Below are 25,198 nucleotides of genomic sequence, written 5' to 3'. Positions count from 1 at the left end.
GGGTATGTTCTATGCAATGCCAGCCCTGTGTAGTTGTCCAGGGTCCCACAGACGTTTCATATTCTGCTGTCTCCATCTTTAAATTCTTAAGAATTTTTTAACAAGGGGCTCTGCATTTTCATTTTGCTCCAGGACCCACAAATTATTATGTAGCTGGTCCCAGGGCTATGATGCAATAGCAGAGTAAGGGGATGGCTGGGGCAGGTGGGCTCTTCTGCCAGGGCAATCAAGGAAGTTTCTCCCTGAAGAAATGATATTCCAGCAAAGACCTGAAGCATATGAGACAGTAAGCCCTGCAGAGATCTGTGGGTGGAGTCTCCTGGCAGAAATAACAGCAGGAAAAGACCTTGAGATGAGGAAAGTTCAGCCTCCAGCAACAAGGCCAATGGGACTGTATCAGAGTGAGTGTGAGGAGAATAGTTAACATAAGATCGGAGAAATAAGGGGAGGGGGGGCATTGTAAGAATATCAGATTTTCACCTAGGTATGTATCAATTAACTACAGCAGCCAAAAACAACAATAAACATTTATCATCTCACTTGGTTCCAGTGGGTCAGGGATTTGTGAATGGCTTAAGCTAGGTGGTTTTGGCCTTGGGGTATCTCTCATCAAGATGCCAATTGGGACATAGATATCCTAAGGCTTGGCAGAGGCAGGAGGATAGTTCCCAGGCTGGCTCACTCACATGACTGTCAAACTGTTGGCAGGAAGTTTCTGTTCCTCTCTGGCAGTTGGAAAAAGGCCTCAGTTCCTTGACTCGTGGATTTCTTCATGGGGTGGCTTCCTTGACCTCTTGATGTGGCGCCTGGTTACCTCAGAGGAGTGATCTTATAGAGAGCAAGGCAGAAACCACAATGTCCTTGATAACTAGCCTAGGGCATGCCCTCACTTTTGCAGTATCTTTTTGGTTACATACTCGTAGCTCAGCCCTATTCAGTGTGGAAGAGGCTACACAAGGGAGGGTATGACAGGACAGGACAGGAGGTGGTGGCTGGGTGTCATCTTGGAGGCTGGTTATTAAGGTGTGAATCCGTTGCAGAATTTTAAGCATGATGATGATGATGATGACAACAATGATAAAGAGATGTGTGTGTGTGCATATACGTAGGTGTATATAGAGATGTAGGTATATGTATATCAATTAACATATAGTATGTAATGCTTATATTTTATTCTATTATAGTATACATACTGTTATTACACAAGTAATACATGAAAACAGACAACTCCTCCCAAACATTTATTTTTTTCCAGCTTTATTGAGGTATAACTGACATACAAAAATTGTACACATTTATGTTGTACAATGTGATGTTTTGATATATGGATACATTGTAAAATGATCACCACAATCAAGCTAATTAACACATCATCTCACGTAGTTACCCTTTTCATGTGTGTAGTAAGAACACGAGATCTACTCAGTAAATTTCAAATACACAATATATTATTATTATTAACTATGGTCACCATGCTGTATGAGTTATATTACATCCCCAGGACTTATTCATCTTATAGCTGACGTGCCCTTTCTCCAACATCTCCCCATTTCCCCCATCGCCCCAGCCCCTGGTGACCACCATTCCACTCTTTGTGTCTATGAGTTCAACACTTTTTTAGATTCTACATATAAATGGTATCAAACAGTATTTGTCTTTCTTGATCTGACTTATTTCACTTAGCATAATGTCCTCCAGGTTCATCCACATTGTTGCAAAAGCCAGTATGTATTTCCTTCTTCCTCAAAGTTGAGTAATATTCCATTGTATATACATCACATCTTCTTTATCCATTCATCCTTCAATGGACATTTAGGTTGTTTCCATGTCTTAGCTATTGTGAATAATGCTGCAATAAACATGAGAGTGCAGATATCTCTTTGCAATAGTAATTTAATTTTCTCTGTGTATATATATCCAAAAGCGGGATCACTGGATTATGCAATAATTTTATGTTTAAATTTTTGAGGAACCTCCATACTATTTTACATTGTGGCTGTACCAATTTACATTCCCAACAGCGTACGAGGTTCCCTTTTCTCCACATCATTCCCCCAATCATTTACCTTATATACCGGGGGGGCGGGGGGGAGCAAAAAAAAAATGTATACAAGTGGACATTTGGTCAACGTTGCTCAAGCAGTAGTTCACTGTAATCAGACGTGTCTGGATGCGGATGGTAACCGCTTTGAGCACTTCTTATAATTGCAGAAGTCAAACGTGACTTGTATTCATCTTTTGTTATCATCATATATTATTACATATATTATTACATATATTAGCTTTCCTTTCTTAAAATGTGTATACATTTTTTGGCACCCTCTGTATACACATAGATATCCCGCTCCCCTCAAAATATGACCACACTGAATTTACTGTTTTATAACAAGCCTTTTGTCTTAATAATAAGCCATGCACCACCTTAAGAGTTACTGAGCCCACAGTGTCCCTGCAGCTTGTGAAGGTGCACTCTGAGGAAGCCCCCTGCAAAAGCATCTTCTAAAGCATCCTTCTCAAACATTCTAGAACATTCAAGTCACTGATCTGGGTGGTTATGATTTAGGAGGTCTGGGCTGCAGCCTGAGATTCTGAATTCCTACCCAGCGCCCATGTGATCTGCTGGAAGCTGCTGGCCCATGGGCCACACTTGGAGTAGCACTGTCTTAAAATGATTCATTATTAAATCCTGGACCGTGCCCTCTGAAGGCTGTCTTGGAATCTATATTTTTGCTATATTCCCAAGGTGATTCTCTTCTCTTCTCCTCTCCTCTCCTCTCTCTATCCCTCTCTCTCTGGTAAAATACACATAATGTCACATTTGCCATGTTAAAGTATACAAATCAATGGCGTTATGTACATGCACTCTCTAGTTCCAGAACTTCATCCAAAAAGGAAACCCCAGTCCCATTATCAGTCACTCCCCATTCTCACCTCCCCGCAGCCCCTGGCAATCAGGAATCTGCTTCCTGTCTCTGTGGATTTGCCTATTCTGCATATTTCCTAGAAATGGAATCATTCCATATGTGACTTTTGGTGTCTGGCTCCTTTTACCTAGAGTGATGTCTTCTAGGCATGTGTCAGCACTTCACTCCTGTGAGGTGCCTCTGAAGGTTGAGAACCAGCTGGATCCTGTGTGGGTGATGTAGCCCAGAGGTTGAGAGTCTGATGGCCAATTACATCCCCTCTGTCAGCCTCTCTCTTTGCTCACCTGTAAAAAGGGGGTAATAGCCCCTTCCTCACAAGGCAATTTGCAAAGTGACAGGCATGTGTGAAGAGCTGTTAGTTATTGTTATTGCACCTGGTGGATATGCTGTAATTAATCCAACTAATTGTTGGACATTCAGGCTTTTCCTATTTTGCTGTTTTTCAAACAATGCTGAGACATATCTTTATATATAAATATTTTAACACTTGTCCAGTTATTTTCTTAGAATAAAAGCCTGGAAGTGGAATTGGTAGGTCAAACATTTATTTGTATGATGAAATATTTCTGACACGTAGAAAAAGAATAGCTAGTGAATATAGTGAACTCACAGTTTCCACCTCTAGGTTTAACAAACAAACAAACAAAATGACAAATAACAATGTCTTGAGTTGCTTTCCTAATTGCATGCCTTTCACCTGATCCCCAGAAGTCACCACTAGGTTCCCCCCACCCATCGTTGTTACACCCTTGCACATTTGTGCACATTTACATGTACTTACACACAACCCTTGTTTTCTGTGTGTTAAAACTTCCTGCATGGACTATGCAGACTTCTGCAACTAGCAGCATATGGTGTGGGTTGTCCAGCTTGCCGTCTGGAGTGCCGGTCATCCTCTTTCACTGCTGTATGGTGTACCCTGTATGAACATGCCACGATCCGTTGATCCATTTTTCATGTGATGGACATTTAAGCCGTTTCCAGTTTTTCCACGGTTACAGCCACTGCTGTCACGAGCATTCTTGTGCTTATCTTTTTGTTTATGTTTGTGAGAGTTCCTCTAGGGTGTACACGCGTGAGTCAAAGGTGTTATCTTTTAAGATTCAGACATGCTGCTAGGACTTCCCTGGACAGCTAATCTTTGTATAGAGTCCTTTCTGCTTGCTAGCTCCCTTTCTCTGGCTGAGGCTGCTTCTCTCCTCTGGAGCTGTGGCCATCCTTAGTTGGGGGTGTCTCAGAACTAGAGGTAGTCTCAGTTGGGGAAGGAACAGTATGAACAGAGGATGAGAGACTGGAAGCACAGATGGAGGACACCTGGGAGGGTGTTAAGCAGGGCCCCTCAGAGAGGGAGCAGTGTGGTCCTTATTTTATAGATGCGAGCCTGAGACCCAGAGAGGGCAAGTCACTTCCCCATCTTCACATAGCGACGTCACAGAGAAACTACCTACTACGAGCAGGATATATAACAGTAAACCAAACAAAGACCACCTGCTCCAAGTGCGGAGCTTATTATTCTGGGCATAATTATGCCGAATTGCTAATTATGTCTGCCTCTGGGATTTGATGGGAGGGTGATAACAATTGGGAGGTGGGTGCCCTATGGGAGTGTCTCATGAGTCAGGGCTTTCTCTAAAGACCCCACTTCTCTTTTGGACCCGTTCACCCACAGAGTGTTATTGTGGATACTTCCAAAATTAAATGGGGTATTTAGGGGAGAGAATGTGGTCCAGAAGGATGAGAGCCCTTTGTACCCGGCCAAGGTTGTCAATAAAGTTTTGTCGCCTTGGCAACCGCAGGCCTCTCCGGGCGGGGCGGGGGAGGGGAAAAGAATGGAGGTGCGCGCGCATTCACCCCTCCCGCTCGCTTCAGCTTCCTTCCTCCAGTGGCTGAAGGTTTCACCAGTGAAAAAGAATAGGGAGGTCGCGACACTATGGTGATGGGCGGGGACCTTAGCCAATGGAAGGATGAGCTGTTTTGAATGTAGCCAATCATGTACGGATTCTGGAGCTGGCAGAACCCGCCCTCTTTCCATTTAGACCTGAATAACCTTACCCAAACCCGAGCTACGGCGCTTTTGACCAATGAGGGCGCCGACTTCGGGTTGTGGGCGGGGATACGTCTCCATGGTAGCGGCAGAAGGACAGCAGCAGGAGCTAATGGCAGCCGTTGGCCGCGCTGGAGGGCACTGAGGGCGTGGCGGGGTTTTGTGGGGGCACTGACGGGGGCGGGAAGGGAGGGTAGAGTAGGACTCGGCCAATAGGAGCAGAGCGAGCGCCACAGCAACTGAGGAGTGGCGGCGGCGTTGGCCAATGGGAGGCCGCAGTGGCCGTGGCGGGGCGGGCCCGGTTGGGCTGACAAGAGGCGCGGTGACCGTGTCTGACGAGAGCTGGAAGAGGCAGTAGGAGGTAGTGGCGACTGCGTCGCGGGCGCCTGAGGAGAAGGAGGAGGAGGAGGAGAAGCGGGTGAGGGGCGGCGCGGGGCCCGACCTCCGAGACCCTCTCGGCCCTGGTCCCGCGCCGCTTTGGCTCCCGGTCTCCCCCAGCCCTGACTGCCCCCTGCCCCGCCCGCCTCGTGTGCAGGCGCCCACGTCTCCCGGCCCCTCGGCGAGCCTCCTGCGGCTCTCGGCCCACAGCCGTCCCTGTGCTTTCTCACCAGGCCCCTCCGGCACCCCCGGGCCTTCCCAAGGACTCCTCTCATGCTCCAGGCCCTTCCCTGGACCCTCAGCGCACCCTCGGACTCACTCCCCTCGCTGGACCCCAGCGAGTGCCCTTTCCCTGCACTCGCACTGCCTACCCTGGTCTTTGTCTGCTTACCCCAATTTCCTCCTGGACCCTCGCTGCCTATCCAGGGCTCTCCGTGGACCCCAAATTCTCTCTTCTTGGCTTTCCTACCCTCCTGCCTGGATCCCCAGGATTTCCCCTGCCCCTTCTGCTTCTCCAAGCCCCGTTCTGGGCTCCTAGGCCCGGCTCTACCTTCTCGGGACCCTCCCTGGATCCCCAGACTCTTCTCCTTTCTCTCCCTGCACCCCAACTCTTCTATCTGGCTTTTCTGGGCTCCTCCGTGGATCCCCAAGCATTCCCGCAGCTCTCTATCCAGCCCCCCTTCTCCCTGCCCCAGCTCCCCTCCGTGCGGCCTCTATTTTGTCTTGACTCCATTGCCCCTCTGCGGCTTCTGCCCTGTCCCAGCGCCGCCCCGCCGCGCCCGCTCTTTATCCCCAGTCTTCCTGTCTTTCTATATTCTCTTTCCCAGCCAATCTAGCTCCGGATCTCTTAGCTCCCCCTTCCTTGCCGTCCCCCATTGACTGTCCTTGAAGCTCCGTGGTGTGTGTGCCCAGCAGGCTCTCTGCGGTCAGGGTTAGGGGCTTTGTTTTGCGAATCCCCTTCATTCTCCCTTTTTGTGGATCCCTTCTGCCTCTCCTTACCGTTCCTTGTCTTCAGACACCCCTGCCCCGCTTTGTCCTCTGAGCCCCTCCCCACCTCTGAATCCTTGGAGAGGGAGCAGGTGCTAGGATCCCTCCTCCTACCCTCACCCCCCTCCAGGCTGCCTGGGGCTTCACCCAGGGCCTCCTGACGACTCCCAGGGCTGCTGGGCTGCTGGCGAGGGGAGGTGGAGGCTGCGGGTGGGCGGAGGAACAGTCTCACCTGGGGGGGGTGGGGGGGTGGATGCCTTGGCATTTTTTAGTGAGGGTCAGAGGTGGAGCTGGGCCCCTTGACTCCCAGCTTTTGCAGGGCTAAGCCATTAGGGTCACCCAGACGGCTATTCAGCCGTCTCTAGACCGGGTGCTCATGCGCACACGCATATGTGTTTGTGTGTGTGGTGGGGGCTTTGTGTCCCTGCTCTGGAGCATGAGGAGGAGGAGATATTAATGAGATTGATTTGCATACGTTTGGGAGCTTTCCCACTGTCAGAGATACTTGTTGCATTTCACCTGCACTGAGAGCCCTCTGAAGTCAATGTTGCTTTTCCCCCCAATTTGTAGATGAGGAGATGGAAGGGATTGACAAAGTCCTACACAGTTTATAAGTGGCGTGGAGAAAGCACATGCCCAGGGTACTTCCCCAGCTGCTGCTTTGTGCTCCCTGCTCTTGGTTGGAGGCAGCATGGTCCATGGGACATCATGGGGCCCGATAGAGTGACAGCCAGAGAACTGTGTGAGAACGACGACCTCGCCACCAGCCTCGTTCTGGACCCCTACCTAGGCTTCCGCACCCATAAGATGAATGTCAGGTGAGGCAGCCTGGGGAGGACTTGGGCTTGGGACCCCTTCCTTTCCACCGCAGCCCCAGTGAGGGTGGGGGTGGGGCCCGGGAAGGCCAGGAGGGAATAGGCCAAGGCCCTGGGACCCAGGTGTGCCCTCTCCCCCAGCCCTGTGCCCCCCCTGCGGCGACAGCACCACCTGCGCTCAGCACTGGAGGCTTTCCTGAGGCAGCGGGACCTGGAGGCTGCATACCGGGCCCTGACGCTGGGAGGCTGGATGGCCCACTACTTCCAGAGCCGGGGCCCGCGGCAGGAGGCTGCCCTCAAGACCCACGTGAGGGCGCCCTTCTCTCCCCCAACCCAGCCCACATGTTCTTCGGAGCCCCAGGAACTGTGCCCCTCAGCGCAGTCCCCAGGACTCCCTGACTTGGTAGCCAATGGGACCATCTGAGGTGGGGCTCAGAGAATCCTAGGAGAGGAGAGTTGGGGGGCCCTCTGAGATGGAGTCCAACCTCTTCATTTGACAGATGAGGAAACTGAGGCCCTGAGAGGGGAAGTGAATTCCCGAGACCACACATCAAGTCAGTGGCAGAGCAGGACTAGAGCCCAGGAGAGAGAGGGCCGAGGACGACCCTGCCCCACCACCTCACCCCGCCCACCCCCTCACCTCCCCCAGATCTATCGCTACCTCCGTGCCTTCCTGCCTGAAAGTGGCTTTACCATCCTGCCCTGTACCCGTTATTCCATGGAGACGAATGGAGCCAAGATTGTGTCTACCCGAGCTTGGTAAGAGGGCAGAATTCCTGACGGGAGGCACCCCTCCCTGGGTCTGCTGGGAGAGGAAACCTCTCCCTCCTAGAGGATGGGATGAATGTCTGTGTTCCCACTGAGAACGAGGCCATAGCCTGGTCCCGAAGACTGTCCTTGCCCTTGCCCTGCTGGGTGATGAGACACGCCCCACCATTCGGCCCCAGGATTCCTGGGGTTGCCCCAAAGGCCTGACCTTGGGCCCAGGATTGTGCTGTCTTTTCTTTACCCTGACCTGAGCCCCTGCCTGCACTCAGTGTAGCAGGAAGGCAGGCCGAGTGGACACAAAGGTACTCACTGCAGCTGCTCCGAGCTTCAGGTGCCAGCCAGGGAATTTTGAATGTTTAGGGGAGCCAGGCCTAAGCTGGGACCCAAAGGATGAGCTGGAGTGTCTGGTGAAAGGGGGCTGTCGGGGAGTCAAGTCCAGGCAGAAGGACAGGGCTGTGGGATGGCTGTCAGCAGGCAGAAGGTGCTGTTCTTGCTGTGGGCTAAAGCAGGGAAGCCCAGCTGGGCAAGTGTAGAGCCATTGGGAGTGGGTTTGAGAGATTTGAGAGGCAGACGGTGGTGGTAGCCGGCAGCGGCCGTGGCAGTGGTCGTGGAGGCGCTGTTCACAGGTCCCAGCCTGGCCCTGGCAGGAAGAAGAACGAGAAACTGGAGCTGCTGGTGGGCTGCATCGCGGAGCTGCGGGAGGCCGATGAGGAGCTGCTGAGGGTGGGCGAGAATGATTTCAGCATCATGTACTCCACCCGCAAGCGCAGCGCCCAGCTGTGGCTGGGCCCAGCAGCCTTCATCAACCATGGTATGGGTGCCCTTGGGGCCGGGAAGGGGTTGGAGGGAAAGGGGGGTGAGTCAGCAGGGGCAGGGCCTGGTAGGGGGAGGAGGGGTGGCACCCCACCCTCTTGCTGGGTTCACCCAAGTCTCTTCTCTCCCCTGCCCCTGCCCCCCCCACCCCCCCGACTGGCTCCAGACTGCAAACCCAACTGCAAGGTGAGACCTGGAGACTCCCGGAGGAGTGGGCACGTGGGAAATGAGGGTGGGGGAGGGCTTTGTGTTCAATAAATAGCCAGAAACTGTCTGCTGTCTCCCCACCTGACAGAGCAGTTTCCCACCCCCTCAGGTGTTTGTGCCTGGGGGCTGTCAGACAGGGGACAGAGGAAATGCACTAGCTGGGGGCTGAGCCAGTTAGGGGGGGGGGCGCGTGGTGATGGGGAGACAGAAAGTGACCCTGTGCCTGGAACCCCAAGTCTTTCAGGGAGATGCCCACAGACCATAGCTGTGAAGCTGTGATAGCAGGAGCAGGGGATTGAGTGGCAGGAACCTGCAGATTCATGCCCCCTTGGGTGAGGCCAGAGAGAGCCCTGGAGGAGGAGGACAGGGACCTCTGGGAGGCAGGGCTTCTGGCATAGGGGGCAGAGGGAGCCAGGCTAGGAGCCAGGTGCAATGATGGCTGCTGGTTCTGTGATGGAGCCTGGGAGAGCGGGAAATGGAGGGGAGACAACTGGGAAGGCCTGAGTGCTCCCTGCCAAGCGTGTGCCTTGTCCTGCATCTGCGGGAGCCCCAAGACATGGCGGGGTCCTGGGCTCTGGAGTTAGACCTGGGTTTGAGCCCTGGCTCCGCCAGTCCCCAACCCTGGTTTCTCAGATGGGAGATGGTGAGAATTTGTCTCCTGAGCTGGTTGGGAAGGTCAGGTTCACGGGGCACACTGATGTCTGTTGGTGTTCCTGTGATTCTCCATGCCCCTTACGTGGATTTCGGGTGGGTGATGTGCAGCCTTGGTCTGGCTCCATTTGCAGACACTGGGTAAGACAAAAAACAAGGCCAGACTCCTTGAGAGGCTTTGTGCCAAGGTGGATGACAGCCACCTGGGGCACAGGAGCCAGGCTTTGAAGTTGGAGTTGGATTTTTCTAGGTATTGAAGTAAAACAGTCAGGTTAGGGTGCCCCAGACAGGACACATCACACTGGAGGGTCAGGAGGCGTGATACGTGTGGCGACTCTGGTCTCCTGTGCCATGCACAAGCCCGGGTCTGCCCATGTGGCTGTCCACTGGTCAGGGAGCTTGGTTTTTAGATGCCCTGACTGGTGCACTGGAGTTTTGGCAGGAAGGCAGAGCTGGAGGCAGGACGGCCGTGAAGAGGCTGGTGTGTAATCTGGTGTGTCACTGAGGAAGGGGATGAGGAGCTGGCTCCAGGTAGGGCCTCGGGGACCGAGAAGACAAGGACGCAAGATACTGAGCACCTGAGAGGCACTGGCCAGTTGGCCTGGGGTCAGGTAGGCAGCGAAAGCTACTCCCAGGCTTGTGTCAGTCTAGAGTGGACAGTTGGATGGATGGATGGACAGATGAACCCACAGATGGGAGTCATACCCTTCCCAGATGGGACCGCGGAGGCAGGAACAGGCAGGTTATTAGGGACTGTGGGGTATCGATTCCAGATGGGCTGTGCAGTGGGCACAGGCCTCCTGGAAGGGGGGGCAGCTGCCAAGGTGCAGGATGGCAGGGAGTGAGGGAGCGGTTAGGGGTGTGCAAGGGGGTGGGACTTGGCTGCACAAGCCAGAGCAAGGGTGATGTTGGAGCACCATCTTGCAGAGGGGTTGGAAGCCACATGGGTGGGTGATTGGGGTGATATGAGGGCAGGCCCTGGGCAGAGTGGACCACCTCCCAGTGGCACTTCTGCAGGGGCTCAATCACTGCCCCTCCTAGAGGATTTTCAGGCCAGGGGTAGCCAGCTGGCCTGGATACTGAGCAGCCCGGCCCCCAGTTTGTGCCCGCAGATGGGAACTCAGCCTGCGTGAAGGTGCTCCGGGACATTGAGCCTGGTGATGAGGTGACCTGCTTCTACGGTGAAGGCTTCTTTGGTGAAAAGAACGAGCACTGTGAATGCTACACCTGCGAGAGGTGAGCATGGAAGGGGAGGGGAGGGGGGAGGACAGGGAACAGGGTTAGGAGGGGAATCCCCTGGACCCAGAAGTGCAACCTCAGGGCCCATTCCCCCCAGGAAAGGGGAAGGAGCTTTTCGCCTGCGGCCCAGGGAGCACTTACCACCACGGCCCTTGGACAAGTACCAGCTCCGGGAGACCAAGCGGAGGATGCTGCAGGGCCTGGGCAGCAGCCGGCAAACCCTGCTGAGCCCATGGGCTTGTGCCCACCCATCCTCTCTGCGCAGGGACCTGTTCTGTGGTGAGCACAAATTGGGGCCCCATCCTGTCAGCTTTTCTCCATCCTGACCGTTTCTCTGTCCTCCTTTCTTGGGGGGGGGGGTGGCCCTAGCAGGAGCTGTTCCCCTTTCCAGAGGCCCTGCTCACCCTTTCTCCTTCCATGGCCTCCACAGCCGCCTGCCAGCCCCTGCGCCCCCTGGCCTGTGGCACCCACCCCGATACCTCGCCACTCTGGCTCCCATGGCTGTTGCAGCCCCAGCTCCGAGTACGTCCCCGGAGGCGCCGTCGACCCCAGCCCCGGCCGGTTCCCATGCACCCTGTTCTCCGTGCTGCCCGTATCTCCCTGCACAGGTGGGGAGGCTGTGGCCCACACTGCCGCCTGGAAGCAGAGGCCGTGGTGGCCCTGGGCCCGGCCCCCCATGCCTGCTGGGCCCCCCAGCAGGACTGGCACTGGGCCCGGCGCTACGGGCTGCCTTACGTGGTACGTGTGGACCTGAGCCGTGTGGCCCCAGCCCCACCTGCCACTGCCACTGCCACTCCGGTCCCCACCGGGACCCCAGGCCCCATCCCCATCCCCAAGCAGGCCCTTGCCTTCGCACCCTTCTCCCCACCCAAGCGCCTGCGGCTGGTGGTCAGCCACGGCTCCATCGACCTAGATGTCAACAGTGATGGACCATGATGGGCTGGACAGGGTGACCCTATTAGTCCCCCTAGCCCAAGTTCTCGACTCATGGACCCTCCAGAAGGAGCTCTTGGACCTCTGGGAGGAAGCTGACCCTTGACCCCAGCACATCCCTGACCCAGTGTCGGGTTGCTTTGGACACCACCAGGGATTGGACCCCTGACCCTTTGTGACTGCTGACCCCTGAGCCATCCCCACCCTGTCAGGGAACCCTAGCCATTGCTGCCCTCCCCGTCTCCCCAGCTCAGGACTGAAGGAGCTGTTCCTTCCCCTCCCACCTTCTCCTGCCCAGGGAGCAAAGCCATAAGGGGTGGGGGCCACCCCTGGCATCTCCCCAGAAGCCCAGGCCTCAGGAGGAAGGGGAACTGACTTGGGGGTGGCACTTTTTGGAGACTGCCCCATGGAGGGGAGTAGGTTTGCTCTCAAATCTGGGACTGTTTGAGGTGGAGGGCAAGGTGGGGGGTGCCCACGTGTCCTCAGCACCCCCTGGGTCTCAGGGAGGCCGGGTGCAACCTTATCTTTCTTATGGTGCTATCCCTGGTGCTACTGGGGTGTGGGGGCTCCCTCCCCTCCCCCACACCAGAACGGGGTATGTTGGGGGATTGGAAGCACTTGAACTTTTTATTTTATTAAAACCTTGTTATAAGCAGCACCCTCAGAAGATTTTCATTTTGATTGATGTTTTGAGGAGCTGTCTGTCAGGAGGGCGAGACCCTCAGCCATTCTGGGGGGCCAGACCCAGAGGAGGAAGCCCAGGCTTTGGGCCTAGGAGCTTTAAGAGAGGAAGGGGTGACGACTCTTGAATTTTGCTGAGAAAGAATGCTTTCAGACCACCCTCCCAGTAGGAAGGGATTTTCCCCTTTTTCCAGAGGAGATAACAGGTCCAGCAAGCAGAGTGACTTGCCTGAGGTCATGTGGGCTTGGTCGCCCTTTCTGGAGTCAGATCCCCTCCCACACCTCACCTGTGTCATCTTGGTTGACCTGGCTCAGACCAGAGGAGTCTTCTCAGTTGTCTTCAGATCCAGTTTAATATCTTGATTTAGCTCTTGTCTCTTAATTCTCACCTAAACCCCCTTTTTTACCAAAGGAAACACTAACAGCTAACAATTAGTGAGGGCTGTAGCAGCCACTCCGCCCATCTTGCAGACTTTTTTTTTCTTGTTCATTTGAGGCCTCCTGGAGGACAGGCTGCAGACCCCCGTCTATCTCCTCCTTGCTGGCCGGCCTTGGAAAAGTTTACCCTGAAGGTTGAGGCCAGGCCATGTGCGTGAGGGGCCTGGGGGCCCTGAGGAAAGAGTGAACAGGCAGGGAGACCCAGGTGGCTCAGAGCAGGTAACCTTTTTTACTTTAGAATTTGTTTTGTTTACATACAGCCTGTTTCATTGGGAATGAGAAAAATAATGCCTTTTGTGCAAATCCTATTGAACCCTATTCATTTTCTCCCTCATGTTAAAAATGAGAGAGGGGGCCTCTGAGTCAGCAAGTGGGGTCGTCCAGGCCCAGGGCAAGGGGTGTGTCTGAGGTTCAGAGGGTCAAGGCCGATGAAAACCCCATCATACATGTGGGGGCCAGAGCAAGGAATTCAGGGAAGGTGCCTGGGAGGCAGAGAAAGGAGGGAGCTGGAAGAAAAGAAATAATTACAGTGACAGGGAGCCCTGTGCTGTCTAGGTAGGATGCCCTAAGCCTGGATCCCATTTCTTCCCTTGGGGGTGCTCTCTGACCCTTTTACACTGAGCAGGGGGTCCAGGACCCTATTGATGGAGTTGGTCATCCTGAGGCTGCCAACCCAGGTCACTCCCACTGTCCAGTGCAATATCCGGCACCAGAATTGGGCCATGCTGATGCTGAGCGCCTGAAATTGTTTATGTAGACAGAGACCCCACATACCCTGTGGGGCTGGACAAGTTCTAACTTGTAACTCACAGCATCATCCTCCCCCGAGCCCTGTGAAGCTCAGAGATTGTTATTGCCTTAATTTAGATAGACAGATCGTAGGACGGGGGCATCAGGACTCCTGTCTGGGGCCGCATGGCTGGTAAGCTGCAGGGCTGTGATTCGAATCCCCTCCCAGAGCTCATCCAGGCTTTGGGGTTTTCAGAATGGGAAAGAGGCCAGAGCTGTTCCCCCTGCAGACCAAGGGACAGCAGTGACTTCCATGGGGTGATGAGGTGGGAGGAGAGGAGGAGAGGGGTGCCTCCAGGAATGGAGGAGCAAAGGGTGAAGAGCAGCCAAGGGATTTTGTGATTCTGACCAGGAAGCACCTGGAAAAAATCTGTCAGCAGTCTAGGAGGAAGGAGCTGTTTCTGAGGGTGTAATGGCAGAGGAAGGGGAGAAGGATAAGGGATGGAGTGAGGGGCAGTGGGGTTGGGGGAGGTGGGAGGAGTGGAGGAGGGGATGAGGAAGGGGAGAGTGGGAGGAGGTGGCTAGGAGAGCAGGGATGCAGGTTGGGGGAGGGGGGAGAAAGTTGAGTGGCCTGAGCTGCTTCTGACCTGGGAGACTGCTGGGGGACAGTGAGGCTGGCATTGGGGGCTCAACACGTGGCAGGCAAAGCTGGCCTAGGAGCCAGAGTTTAGAGCTGGGAGTTAGCGGTGGTGGTTCAGCCAGCCGGAGGCTAGGCATCTGGCCCAGACTCAGGCATTCATAGTGCAGTGGTGGCCGCAGGGAAACAGGAGTGTAAGAATACCCCAGAAGTGGTAGAGGGGTGATGGTGGGGAGGACCCAGCTCCCAAGAGGGAAGGAAGGAGGAAGACTGGGAGGGACTGCTGGCCAATGGGGCGAAAGTACACTCCAGGCACTGGTGTTCAGGTGAGGTCAAGAGGCTGGCGGTGGCTGCACAGGTGTCAGGCGCTGTACTGGACACTACCTGGGTGACCTCACTGAGTGCTTAGACAGCCGACAGCCCCATTCTGTGACTCAGAGCTACCCTGCCCATGTGGCACTGCTGCTTCCTTCCTACAGCAGCACTGCCTCTGTGCAGGCCAGACTCCAGAAGGTCCCCTGCTGTCTGGCCGGTGCACACCCTGCCCCCTCACTGGTCCCCCTGCCTCTCAGGTTGTAGTCCAAGAGAGGGAGCCCCGGGGGCCCAGGTCTTGGGGTGGAACCATCCTGGAGATGGGATGGCTGGGGTTTGCCTTGGGTTGGGTGATGAGGGCATTGAAGAGGGGGGGAGCGAGATGGAGCCAGTCCTCCCCTGAGCTCAACCAGCCCCTCCCATTGTCCCTCCTTATCCAGGGAATCCGCATCATCTCATTTACAGCTGGGGAAACTTGAGTTGTACACAGGTTAAGAGGCTTGTCCAAGGTCACCCAGCAAGTTGTTATGATTAGTAACAGCCACCTTTGACCCCCATGAGCCAACTTCAGGCAGATTCTGGGGGGAGTCCAGGCTGTCCCAGGAGCTTCAGGCAGAAACTGAAATCCAACCCTCCCCTGCCCAGGTGTCACAGCTGGCTGTCTGGGGCAGGACCAGGCTAGGACCCTGGGCTCTTCTCTCTGTCAAGGGTTACTACTTAGCCTGGGGGGTGGGTTGGAGGTCGCTGGAGAGGTGCCATTTCTAGGGACGAATCAGAACAAATCTCAACATTGTCACCTTGGAGCCTGGTTGAGGGCAGGCCCAGTGTCTAATGGGGTGCGAGCAAAGAATAGTCCAGATGGACCTCTGAGCATCCTCAAGCTCAGTCAGGAAGGGGTCTGTGGGAGTGGGGGGTTGGAATGAAGTAACTTGTTTTCTGGAGAGGGGCTGTCCCGTTTCATTAGAAAACGGAGAAAGCAGCTCCTGGCTGTGAATGGGGTGCTGAAAGGACAGAGGTAAGTACAGCAGACCCATTTGGGAGGGCTCCCATGACCCGGCAGGATGTTACTGGGAAGGAATTGAAGTCATATGGGGGCAGGAGAGTGACAGACAGCTGGGAAAGGGTCTGGAGCAAGGGAGGGAGGGGTGGAGGTCAGCGCTGGGTGGTCCCAAAATGTCCCTCCTCAGGACTTGGGGTACAGTAGGGGCAGGAAACCCAGGAGTGTGGGAGGACAAGGTAAGAGCAGAAGAGGGATCCTTAGTGACAGGTAGTTGTGGGGACTGAGAGGCAGGAGCACCGTGGAACCATTTTGATGGGCAAATGTCATCTGGAGAGCCAAAGGGGATGGCTGCTACCTGCTGGAGGGTGGGGAGGGGGTGGGAGGGGCAGGCTTGCTCTTACCCTAGAGATCTGACGCCATCCCAGCCCTGATGGAGCACAGTTCTTCCCCGCCCCTCCCTCATCATCAGAACAGTAGTGTTGGTTCGAGGACACAGACATCGGGAGGACCTCCCTGCTCCCCAAGCTACACTGGCCAGACATTAAGAAACAGCGGCAACAACATAGCTTTATTTGTGGCTTAGAGACGGAGTGGGAGGCTGGGGCCGGGTCTCCGCGAGACGAGTAGATGGGGCCGCTGGGGCTGATGCCCCGGAGAAGCAGAGCTCAGGTAGTCAGATTTTGCCTGCGAAGGTCTCGTCCCTGATCTGCTCGGTCCAGCGCTGCACCTGGGGAGGGGCAGGAGGCAGATAGGGGCGCCGGCTCACGTCAGCCGGGCCCGCTCCCCGCGCCCAGTCCGGCGGGTTTGCGCCCCCTTGCCCTCTCACCCAGCTCATGGGGCACAGCGAGTGGAACACGCGGAAGTAATACTCGCAGGGCTGCGTGCTCTTCCCGCGGAGGTTCATTTTCTTAAAGCAGCGATGGTAGTCTGCGGGGTGAGGCAGGACGGTGGGCTAGGGCTGCAGCGCGGCCCGGCACCCCCGCCCCGCCTTCCACTACAGGCGGTGCCCGCTCCAGGCCAGGCCCCGCCCCCATGTCGGTCCCCGCTGCTCCTAGTCTATCCTTATCCCTTCCACTCCAGGCCCCGCCCTCCCGCTCTCCCTCACCCCCTCCCTCCAAGACTTATCACGCCCCTCCAGAACAGGCCCCGCCCACTAACGACCAGGCCTCACCCCCTCCAATGATAGGTCCCACCCCACTCCTAGCCAGGCTCTCTCTCACTACCTCACTCCTTCCGCCTCAGTCCCGCCCACCCCCGACTAAGCCCCCCTATACCTAGTTCGCTCCGCCCCTCCAGGCAAGGCCCCGCCTCCTTTCCTTCCTGTTCCACCCCAACGGTCTCCACTCCAAGTCCTCAGGAGTTGGAGCGCGGCCCTCAGGACTAGGCGCTGCCTCCCCCCTCTCACCCGGCTCTCCCTAACCTGCCGGCGAGGGCTCACCCAGGAAGTTCTGGTAGCAGTTGCGGGTCTGGTTCTGGTTGGGGAAGCGCGGGTCGAAGGGCGGTGTACGCCATCGCCCACTGGTGGGCTTCTCAGAGCCAAACATCTACCGAGGCGGCAGCTCCTGCGGAGAGGGCTGGCTCAGTGGGGCCCAGGGGACGCCTCTCGCTCCGATCCTCACCCAGCTCCTGACCCTCATCCCGAAACCCAGCCCGATCCCTCCCGTGCTGTCCTCACCAAACTAATGACAGCGCGTCACGGGGTCGCCTGTGCTTGTGGCTCCGTCCTGGGTGCCCCTCGCTTCTGAGTCTCTAGGGTCCCAGGCCAGGTAAAACACGACCCCCCGACCGGATTGGCTGGGACCCCCGAAACCCAGCCAATAAGAGCCGCTGCACTGCAGAAAACGTTCTGGGGCGGGGCGGGGTCGGTGTGGACCCCACCTCCCGCCTCGCAGGTCCCGCCTCCAGCCCTAAGTCCTCTCCCGGGGCCCCAGCGCACACACGGGCACCGAGACTAGCTAGCTAGGCTTTTGCCAAGTCCCAGACTCAGCCTTTTAATTTCTGCGAAGCAGGGCCACCCCTTGGGCTCGTCCCCCAATATATAAATGCATAGATAACTCTGGTCTCTGCCGGAGAGGTAGCTCCCCTCTCCCGGCCTTCTCACAGTAGAGAGCACAGCACCTGGAGCCTGCGGGGAAAAGCAAAGAGCACGGGTGGGATCTGGGCTCCTGAACTCTGTGCCAGGTGTAAGGCGGGTCTGAGTGTGTCACGGGCTACCTGGTAACGGTGGGCTCCTTTGGACACTTAGACGACTGAAGTTGAGTCCCTTGCATCTTGCTATTGAAGGTGCTGGGAACCGTGCATGCTGGAGAGAGAGCAGTGTGCGCTCAGTAAACGTGTTGACGTAGGCCCTGTTCAAGGGGCCCCGCAAGCCTGAGCTGAAATCCGGGTCCCCACCTGCCTCCTCCAGTTCCACCCCACCTCCTTCCAAGGTTTCTCACCCTCTTGCCCCCCTAGTATAAAGCCTGACTCTAGATCCTTCACCCCAGCATCCAAATGCACGAAAATTTCTTCCTCTTAAGAAGCCTCTCTTGTGCCCATGTCCTACACCAGCTGCCATCCATGTCCCTCTTCCCCTTCCGGCAAACTACACGGACAGAGCTGGTCTCTGATTCCCCTCTTTAGGTATATATGTAGTTGGAAAATACACATCACAACATTTACCATTTTAAAATGTACAATTCAGCTGCATTAATTACATTCACAATGTTGTGCAACCACCACCTCTATCACATTCTAGAATATTTTCATCATCCTAAAAGGACGCCCCATACTCTTTCAGCAGTCTCTGCCCATTCCCCCACCCCTCCCAGTCCTTGGTAACCACTAACTTCCTTTCTGTGTCTATGGATTTGCCTGTTCTGGACATTTCATACAAATGGAATCACACATTATGTAGTCATTTGTGTCTGACTCCTTTCACTCAGCATCATGTTTTCGAAGATTGCGGCACAGTGATTCCATTTTCTGTGCTCCCTTAAGCCTGCCCCGTCCAGGTCTTCATCCCCACCATGTCACCTCATTGCTGATAACTCCAGAGGTCCTGTCTCCCCAAGTACCTGCTCGAAGGCATGAAGACACCCAGTTCCTTCTTTGTCTTCTCCACCTTGTTGGCCATGTCCTTCATACTCCCAATTTCCAAGAGCTTGGGCTCGAGAATCTCCAAGGATGACCCCATCATGGACAGGGGGCGCTGGTCCAGCATCCCCATGGTCTCTTGAGATCCTCTCTTGGGCTTTTGGGACACCCTGGCCTCCATCTTTGAGATGGGGGTCTGCAAGATGGGCATCTGGATTACATCCTCCCACCTTGTTGTGGGCAGAGGGATAGGGGCCTGAGAGGCTCTGTCTATCTTTAGGCTGCTGGGGGCACGCTGGGAGTGGGGGAGCACTTTGGAAGGCCCCCTTTGGTCCGAGGGCAGCTCCTCCACCTCTACCTCTGCCCACGGATGCGAGGTCTCATCCACCCATAGACTTGTGCTCCCCTTTGCCCAGGGGCCCAACCAGGGCTGCTCCCTGACCACCACCGGTGTCCCCTCCAACACCTGGCTGGGTCTGAGGGGCTCCGTGCTCATCCTTGACATGGCAGACCCTGGGGTGGTCAAGAGGCAGGAGGGCGGACTGACCAGTTCTGGTCTCAAGGGTGGCTGCTTGGAGTTGGCCATGATCATCAGCTTGGCAAAGGTGAGCCCCTCCACGGAGAAGGGCCTGCTGTGTTCCTGTGGCGCTACCTCCATGGCCAGCTCCTGGGTCTCAACCCACTTCTTCTGCTGCCCCATCTCCTTGGACTTGAAGCCAGGCCTGTCCCCGGATTTCTCCTCCTTCATCCTTTGGACCTCGTCCTCCAACTTCCCCTTCTCCTTTAAGCCATCCAGGGTGTTCTCCTGGGCTTTGCTGATCACAACTTCCTTCGACTCCATGGTGGTGGTGAAAGGCAACTCCAGGGACATTTTCTGGGCCCTCATCTCCCTGACATTTGTCTTCTGGGCGCCCACTAGCACCACTGACTCTGGCTTCCCTTCAAGCTGACTTTTCTCAAGCACATCCACACCATGACTTCCCACGGACAACATGCCAAAATCAGCAGGGTCCAATATCACCTGGAATTGGATGGGTGAGGTCAGAGCCTTCTGGGATGGGGTAGGCAGGAACAGAAGTTTCTGGTTTGGGATAGGGGGGCACACGGCCTTTGGGGGAAGAGCAAGTGCAGATGGGGCCTTCTGAGATGGGGCAGGTATTGCTGTGGCCTTCTGGGGGATAGCCAGTACACGTGGGATCTCCCGGGATGGCCCAGGTATAGCAGTGGACTTCTGAGATGGGGCAGGTGCAGCTGAGGCCTTGTGGGAAATAGCTGATAAAGGTAGGTCCTTCCGAGATGGGCCAGATATGGTGGGGGCTTTCTGGGGAACAGAAGCTACAATTGGGGTCTTCTGGGGAGCAGCAGGTCCAGCTGGGGCTTTCTTTGACGGAGCATGTACAGCTGAGACCTTCTGGGCCTGGTCAAGGATAAATGGAGCCTTCCAAGAGGTGGCAGGAACAGAGGGGGTCTTCTGAGAGGGTGGAGGCTGCAGCCTCTGCACAGAGCCCAGGGTTCTGTCCTTTTCGTTGCGCCTGGGCACAGAGGAGTAGGAAGCAGGCAGGTTGAAATTGGGAGAGTAGGTGGCCTGGCTGAGGAAGCTGGAGGACGAGGTGCTAGATTTGGAGTCCATCAGGTCTTCCATGTCCTGTTGCCACAGGTAAGAATCAAAGTGATTGAAGGAACCCAGCAAGGAAATATCATGGCTGTCCTCTGAGATATATCATGAAGGGGTCTCAATTAAACCACCTAGGACCATTGCTCTGTCAGAATTACAAGAGCAATGCTGCAGGTGGAGGGAGGAGAGGGAAAGATGGTCAGGGCCAAGGAAGCCTCTCAGAGGTAGACCAAGCCCCCATGCCCCCTCCCTCAGACCCAGGAATCCAGGCCCCTCCTCCCTCAGACCCAGGAATCCAGACCCCCAGACCCTCCTCCCTCAGACCCAGGAGTCCAGACCCCCAGACCCTCCTCCCCCAGATCTAAGAGTTGGGCTCCTGGGCCCCTAGTATATAACTGCCTTGAAAGAGGATGGCATTTGGTTGATGGTGCCGGAAATGATGCTATAGATGGTCCGGATGGTGATGCTGGGCTTCTCTGGGAGGGAAAAAAGCAGTCTGAGCCCTCAGGGGAAGGGCTAGAGCTTTGGGGTCCATTCATGGAGGGGGGGGGCGGGGAGCAGGTGTATTCACCAGAAACTTGGATTTTGGTCTGAGAGCTGTGAAGGCAGCAGTCATGGTGTGACCTGTAGGCACAATATGGTGGGACTTTGGCAACGTCCCCATCCTTCTCCTGCCCCCACCAGCGACAAGGCGCCAAACCTACTTTTTTTCTGTGGATTTCTTTCTAGTGTCAGCATGCTCCAGGTGTGACCAGATGAGAGGCAGGGAGTCACCCACAGCCTGGGACTTAAATCTGCGCTTGAAGGTCTGGCACGGGGACAAGGGAGGGCCATCAGAACGTGCAGCCCCTCAGCCCAGTCACCCACCAGCCTGCCGGGGCCTACTCACCTTTGTTTTCTTATGTTTCTGAGATGTCAGCATCTTGTAAGGAAATGTGGGATCAACAGTCATGACTGGAAAGAGAGGGAAAGACCTGAGCCAGGGTCCCTGATGCTAGGGAGGACTTGGGAAGAGGCTGAGAGGAGACTCCTGGGGAGCTGAGACACGCAACAGAGGAGGAAGAGTGCCCACGCCTAGTGGGGGAGAAGCTGAGATGCAGCAAGCCCAATCGATGCCAGAGCCTGCTCACCTGAATGTCTGGTGTGGGACTGGTCCTGTGGACAGGGAGGGTCAGTCAGGAGAGGCGACCTCTTCCTGGCTTCCACATCTCCATTACTACCCAGCCTAAGACTCCAGGCCCCNCTCCAGCCCTCAGCCCTCAGAGAAACCTCCTCTTAGTGGATGTGTATGACAAATTTAATTCCCTCTTCTTCATCTCAAAAAGGTTTCTTACATTTCAGACCCAGGAATCCAGACCCCCAGACCCTCCTCCCCCAGATCTAAGAGTTGGGCTCCTGGGCCCCTAGTATATAACTGCCTTGAAAGAGGATGGCATTTGGTTGATGGTGCCGGAAATGATGCTATAGATGGTCCGGATGGTGATGCTGGGCTTCTCTGGGAGGGAAAAAAGCAGTCTGAGCCCTCAGGGGAAGGGCTAGAGCTTTGGGGTCCATTCATGGAGGGGGGGGGCGGGGAGCAGGTGTATTCACCAGAAACTTGGATTTTGGTCTGAGAGCTGTGAAGGCAGCAGTCATGGTGTGACCTGTAGGCACAATATGGTGGGACTTTGGCAACGTCCCCATCCTTCTCCTGCCCCCACCAGCGACAAGGCGCCAAACCTACTTTTTTTCTGTGGATTTCTTTCTAGTGTCAGCATGCTCCAGGTGTGACCAGATGAGAGGCAGGGAGTCACCCACAGCCTGGGACTTAAATCTGCGCTTGAAGGTCTGGCACGGGGACAAGGGAGGGCCATCAGAACGTGCAGCCCCTCAGCCCAGTCACCCACCAGCCTGCCGGGGCCTACTCACCTTTGTTTTCTTATGTTTCTGAGATGTCAGCATCTTGTAAGGAAATGTGGGATCAACAGTCATGACTGGAAAGAGAGGGAAAGACCTGAGCCAGGGTCCCTGATGCTAGGGAGGACTTGGGAAGAGGCTGAGAGGAGACTCCTGGGGAGCTGAGACACGCAACAGAGGAGGAAGAGTGCCCACGCCTAGTGGGGGAGAAGCTGAGATGCAGCAAGCCCAATCGATGCCAGAGCCTGCTCACCTGAATGTCTGGTGTGGGACTGGTCCTGTGGACAGGGAGGGTCAGTCAGGAGAGGCGACCTCTTCCTGGCTTCCACATCTCCATTACTACCCAGCCTAAGACTCCAGGCCCCCAGCCCCTCCTTCCTCAGACCCGGGAGCCCAGGTCTAGCCCTTCCTCTCAGACCCGGGAGCCCAGGCCCCCAGCCCCTCCTCCCTCAGACCCGGACGCCCAGGCCCCCAGCCCCTCCTCCCTCAGACCCAGGAGTCCAGGCCCCAGCCCCTCCTCCCCTGCCTCGTTCCTGGACTTCAGGCTCTTGGTCCTGGCTCCCATTTGAATCTATTGTAGAATCATAACTGCCCCCTGGAGTCTGGGGTGTCATGGTCCACCTGGAGGCGCCAGGTGGAGGCAGGAGGTGCCACCAGGGCCAGGTCCGTGGGGGGCGTGTGCAGGGTCCTGGGGGCCCAGGTGGTGGCCGGTTCCTGGAGCAGGTTGATAAGCCGGATCCAGCGGTCAAACAAGAAGGCAACCTCGCCAGCAGGGGCGTCTAGCTCCAGGTAGTAGCAGCGGCCTGTGATCAGGCGCAGCTTCAGACGCCAGGCAGACAGGTTGTGAACATACAGGTGGACCAGGTCCAGCGGGATCATCCTAGGGGGGCGTGCAGGAGATGGAGGAGGTAGAGCAGGAGATGGGGGCTGGGGAGACAGGGGATGGGGGAGTGGAAGTACCTGGTGAGGACAAGGTTGGAGCAGTCCCTGCCCTCAGGGGGCTGAGCGATCAGCAGGAGGTCTGGCAGCACCAGGCCTGGCAGGGAGGCGGCCACACCCATAGTCAGACGGTTGGTTTTGTGGTGCACATATACAGGGGCCCCTTGGTTGGTCACCTGCGGGGCCAGGGAGAGGGGCTGGAACCACTCCTTTCTGTAATGCTCTTGTGGCACCCCCAGCCTGAGCCCCTCACCCCCTGAGTCCCCAGATGCCCAAATCCCCAAGCCTAGGGGGTCTAGCTCTTCCCCTCTCCACCCCCAGGCACAGGGAGCTGGGGACCTGGACAAAGTTACTCTCGAACATGGGCAGCGGGCGGAGGGGCAGGTACTCGCCCTTCTGCAGCATCTTCTGCAGCGCTCCCAGAGCGGGGACCCACTTTGGGGGGCCCGGCAGTGGATCTAGGCGCCTGATGTTCCAAAGCCGGTTCATGGTGGCTGCAGAAAGTGGGGGGTCACCCGGGGCACGGAGTCAGGGACCCGGCACCCCCCAACCCACCACCGCCCTGAGCCAGAGCTCAGTGGTACCAGAGGGTGGAGCTTCCCCAGGGCTTGGACTGGCCCTGCCAGGCCCGGGGGAGGAGCCTTTGGTGGTGGTGGTGGGGGGGGCTTTGTGACCTCATTGGACACAGGCAGTACTCTTCCTGGGAACTCTCCTGGGGGCCATGGGCTCCCTTCTCTTATGGGGATGTGGCCTGGACTCTTGAGGGTTGGGGATGGCGGGTAAACCAGAAGCCCCCATGCCCAAACTGAAACTGGTGACAACAGAAGGCCCTTGAGGGTCTGTCTGGGATGTTGCAAATGGATGGTTAACCAAGGGGAACCTTGGTTGTAAGGGGAAGTGGGAACACAGCCCCCACTTGCCACTGACCCTTCTCTAGACCTCGAGTAAGTCCCACACCCCCATGGAGCCTGTTTCCCCAGATCAAATGCGTTTGTGTCTGTGGCCACAGTTGCTGTATATTGAGTTATAAAGAAAGGCACTCAACCTTTTCAATGAGCCAGGCAGACCTTTGGCAGAATCACAACTTTCTCTCCTTAGATCTGTGACCTTGAACAACAGACACCCCACCAGACTCAGTTTCCTTCACCAGTAAAATGGGGTATACCAGAGGATCCATTGAATCCTGTCAGTAAAACCCCACACTTGAGGCATGGTCCAGAGCAGGCACTCAATGTATATGTGGTTCTTCTTGCCCCCTTCTGAAGGTTTATTTCTTGAGAGGGGACTAGATTCTGTCATTCTAAAAATAGTGTTTATTATTTTTTTTAATGTGTCTTGCAAAATACATTTTTTTGTAGAAATTCTGGAAAATACAAGCACAAATAATAAAAGTCACCCAGAATCCCAACCCCTGCTTTCTACCTGGAGGTAGCCATTGTCAACATTTTGGTGTATTTCCTTCTAGGATTTAAAAAAAAAATCCGTATATAGAGAGAAAGAGAAACACAAAGTGGGGATCACAACGTCATGGTTTGCAGCCTGCTCTTTCTGTCTGAAGCATCTCTCTTGATGGCTGGTCACCAGTGTTCCATCACATGAGTGGGCTATAATTTATTTCACCTCTTCCACTGTTGGACATATAGGTTGTTTTCAATTTGCTTTTGTGAACACTGCCATCATGAACAACCTTCAGCTTGTAGTTTTGTCCTGTACGAGTACTGTCGGTCACAGGGTGACCTTCTGGAACCTTCCATTAAATGTTTATTGAGTGCCTACAGAGGGCTGGGTACCAGGTGAGGCTCAGAACCTGCCCCTCAGGGTTCACAGGCCCTGGGGGCACCAACCAATCTCCTCTGCATGGTCATGTCCACTCAGGGTCCTTCCTACCCCCTACCCCAGGGGCCCCAGCATCCAGGCTCCAGCCCTCAGCCCTCAGAGAAACCTCCTCTTAGTGGATGTGTATGACAAATTTAATTCCCTCTTCTTCATCTCAAAAAGGTTTCTTACATTTTTGTACAAAAACCCAGGCCTCCTTTCCCTCTCCCTCCCCACCCCAACACAAAAGGTAATTGTTTAATAAATAATATATGCTCCTGCTCAGGCCCAGAGGAGTGGGG

General features: G+C 55.5%; 3 protein-coding genes across 6 annotated transcripts; 1 reads left to right on the top strand and 2 right to left on the bottom strand.

Annotated features, from left to right (window-relative positions):
* The first annotated feature begins 5,251 nt into the window (after positions 1–5,251).
* Positions 5,252–21,059, top strand: KMT5C (lysine methyltransferase 5C). Of its 3 annotated transcripts, XR_002122282.1 has the most exons (10): positions 5,280–5,386; positions 6,904–7,151; positions 7,290–7,455; positions 7,798–7,907; positions 8,564–8,727; positions 8,896–8,915; positions 10,687–10,823; positions 10,924–11,105; positions 12,937–13,097; positions 20,976–21,059. XR_002122282.1 is itself a non-coding variant. In XM_019627922.1 (9 exons), the coding sequence occupies exons 2-9, from the start codon at positions 6,904–6,906 to the stop codon at positions 11,760–11,762; spliced, it is 1,533 nt and encodes a 510-aa protein (XP_019483467.1). In that variant the 5' UTR covers positions 5,252–5,329; the 3' UTR covers positions 11,763–12,438. The 3 variants fall into 3 exon arrangements, 2 of the variants coding, with proteins under 2 accessions (XP_019483467.1, XP_019483466.1); XM_019627922.1 differs by lacking the exons at positions 12,937–13,097; positions 20,976–21,059 and adding an exon at positions 11,257–12,438 and having other exon boundaries at positions 5,252–5,329; XM_019627921.1 differs by lacking the exons at positions 12,937–13,097; positions 20,976–21,059 and adding an exon at positions 11,257–12,438 and having other exon boundaries at positions 5,282–5,386.
* COX6B2 (cytochrome c oxidase subunit 6B2) lies at positions 16,103–17,397 on the bottom strand. 2 transcript variants are annotated; one of them, XM_019627926.1, is made up of 4 exons: positions 17,232–17,397; positions 16,977–17,118; positions 16,383–16,483; positions 16,103–16,283 (listed from the first exon to the last, which is right to left on the bottom strand). In XM_019627926.1, the coding sequence occupies exons 2-4, from the start codon at positions 17,098–17,100 to the stop codon at positions 16,230–16,232; spliced, it is 279 nt and encodes a 92-aa protein (XP_019483471.1). In that variant the 5' UTR covers positions 17,101–17,118; positions 17,232–17,397; the 3' UTR covers positions 16,103–16,229. The 2 variants fall into 2 exon arrangements, with proteins under 2 accessions (XP_019483471.1, XP_019483472.1); XM_019627927.1 differs by having other exon boundaries at positions 16,995–17,118.
* GARIN5B (golgi associated RAB2 interactor family member 5B) lies at positions 18,398–23,582 on the bottom strand. Its single transcript, XM_019627856.1, has 11 exons — positions 23,421–23,582; positions 23,103–23,257; positions 22,764–23,022; positions 22,396–22,420; positions 22,155–22,219; positions 21,970–22,073; positions 21,665–21,761; positions 21,377–21,401; positions 21,136–21,200; positions 20,951–21,054; positions 18,398–20,349 (listed from the first exon to the last, which is right to left on the bottom strand). Exons 1-11 carry the CDS (start codon positions 23,568–23,570, stop codon positions 18,573–18,575), a joined length of 2,826 nt encoding a protein of 941 aa, XP_019483401.1. The 5' UTR covers positions 23,571–23,582; the 3' UTR covers positions 18,398–18,572.
* Positions 23,583–25,198: the final 1,616 nt, after the last annotated feature.

The sequence above is a fragment of the Hipposideros armiger genome, unplaced genomic scaffold (genome assembly GCF_001890085.2).
Source record: "Hipposideros armiger isolate ML-2016 unplaced genomic scaffold, ASM189008v1 scaffold_742, whole genome shotgun sequence".
Lineage (NCBI taxonomy): Eukaryota > Metazoa > Chordata > Mammalia > Chiroptera > Hipposideridae > Hipposideros > Hipposideros armiger.
The sequence above is the reverse complement of the archived record's forward strand: the minus strand, read 5'-3'. Positions and strand labels throughout refer to the sequence as shown.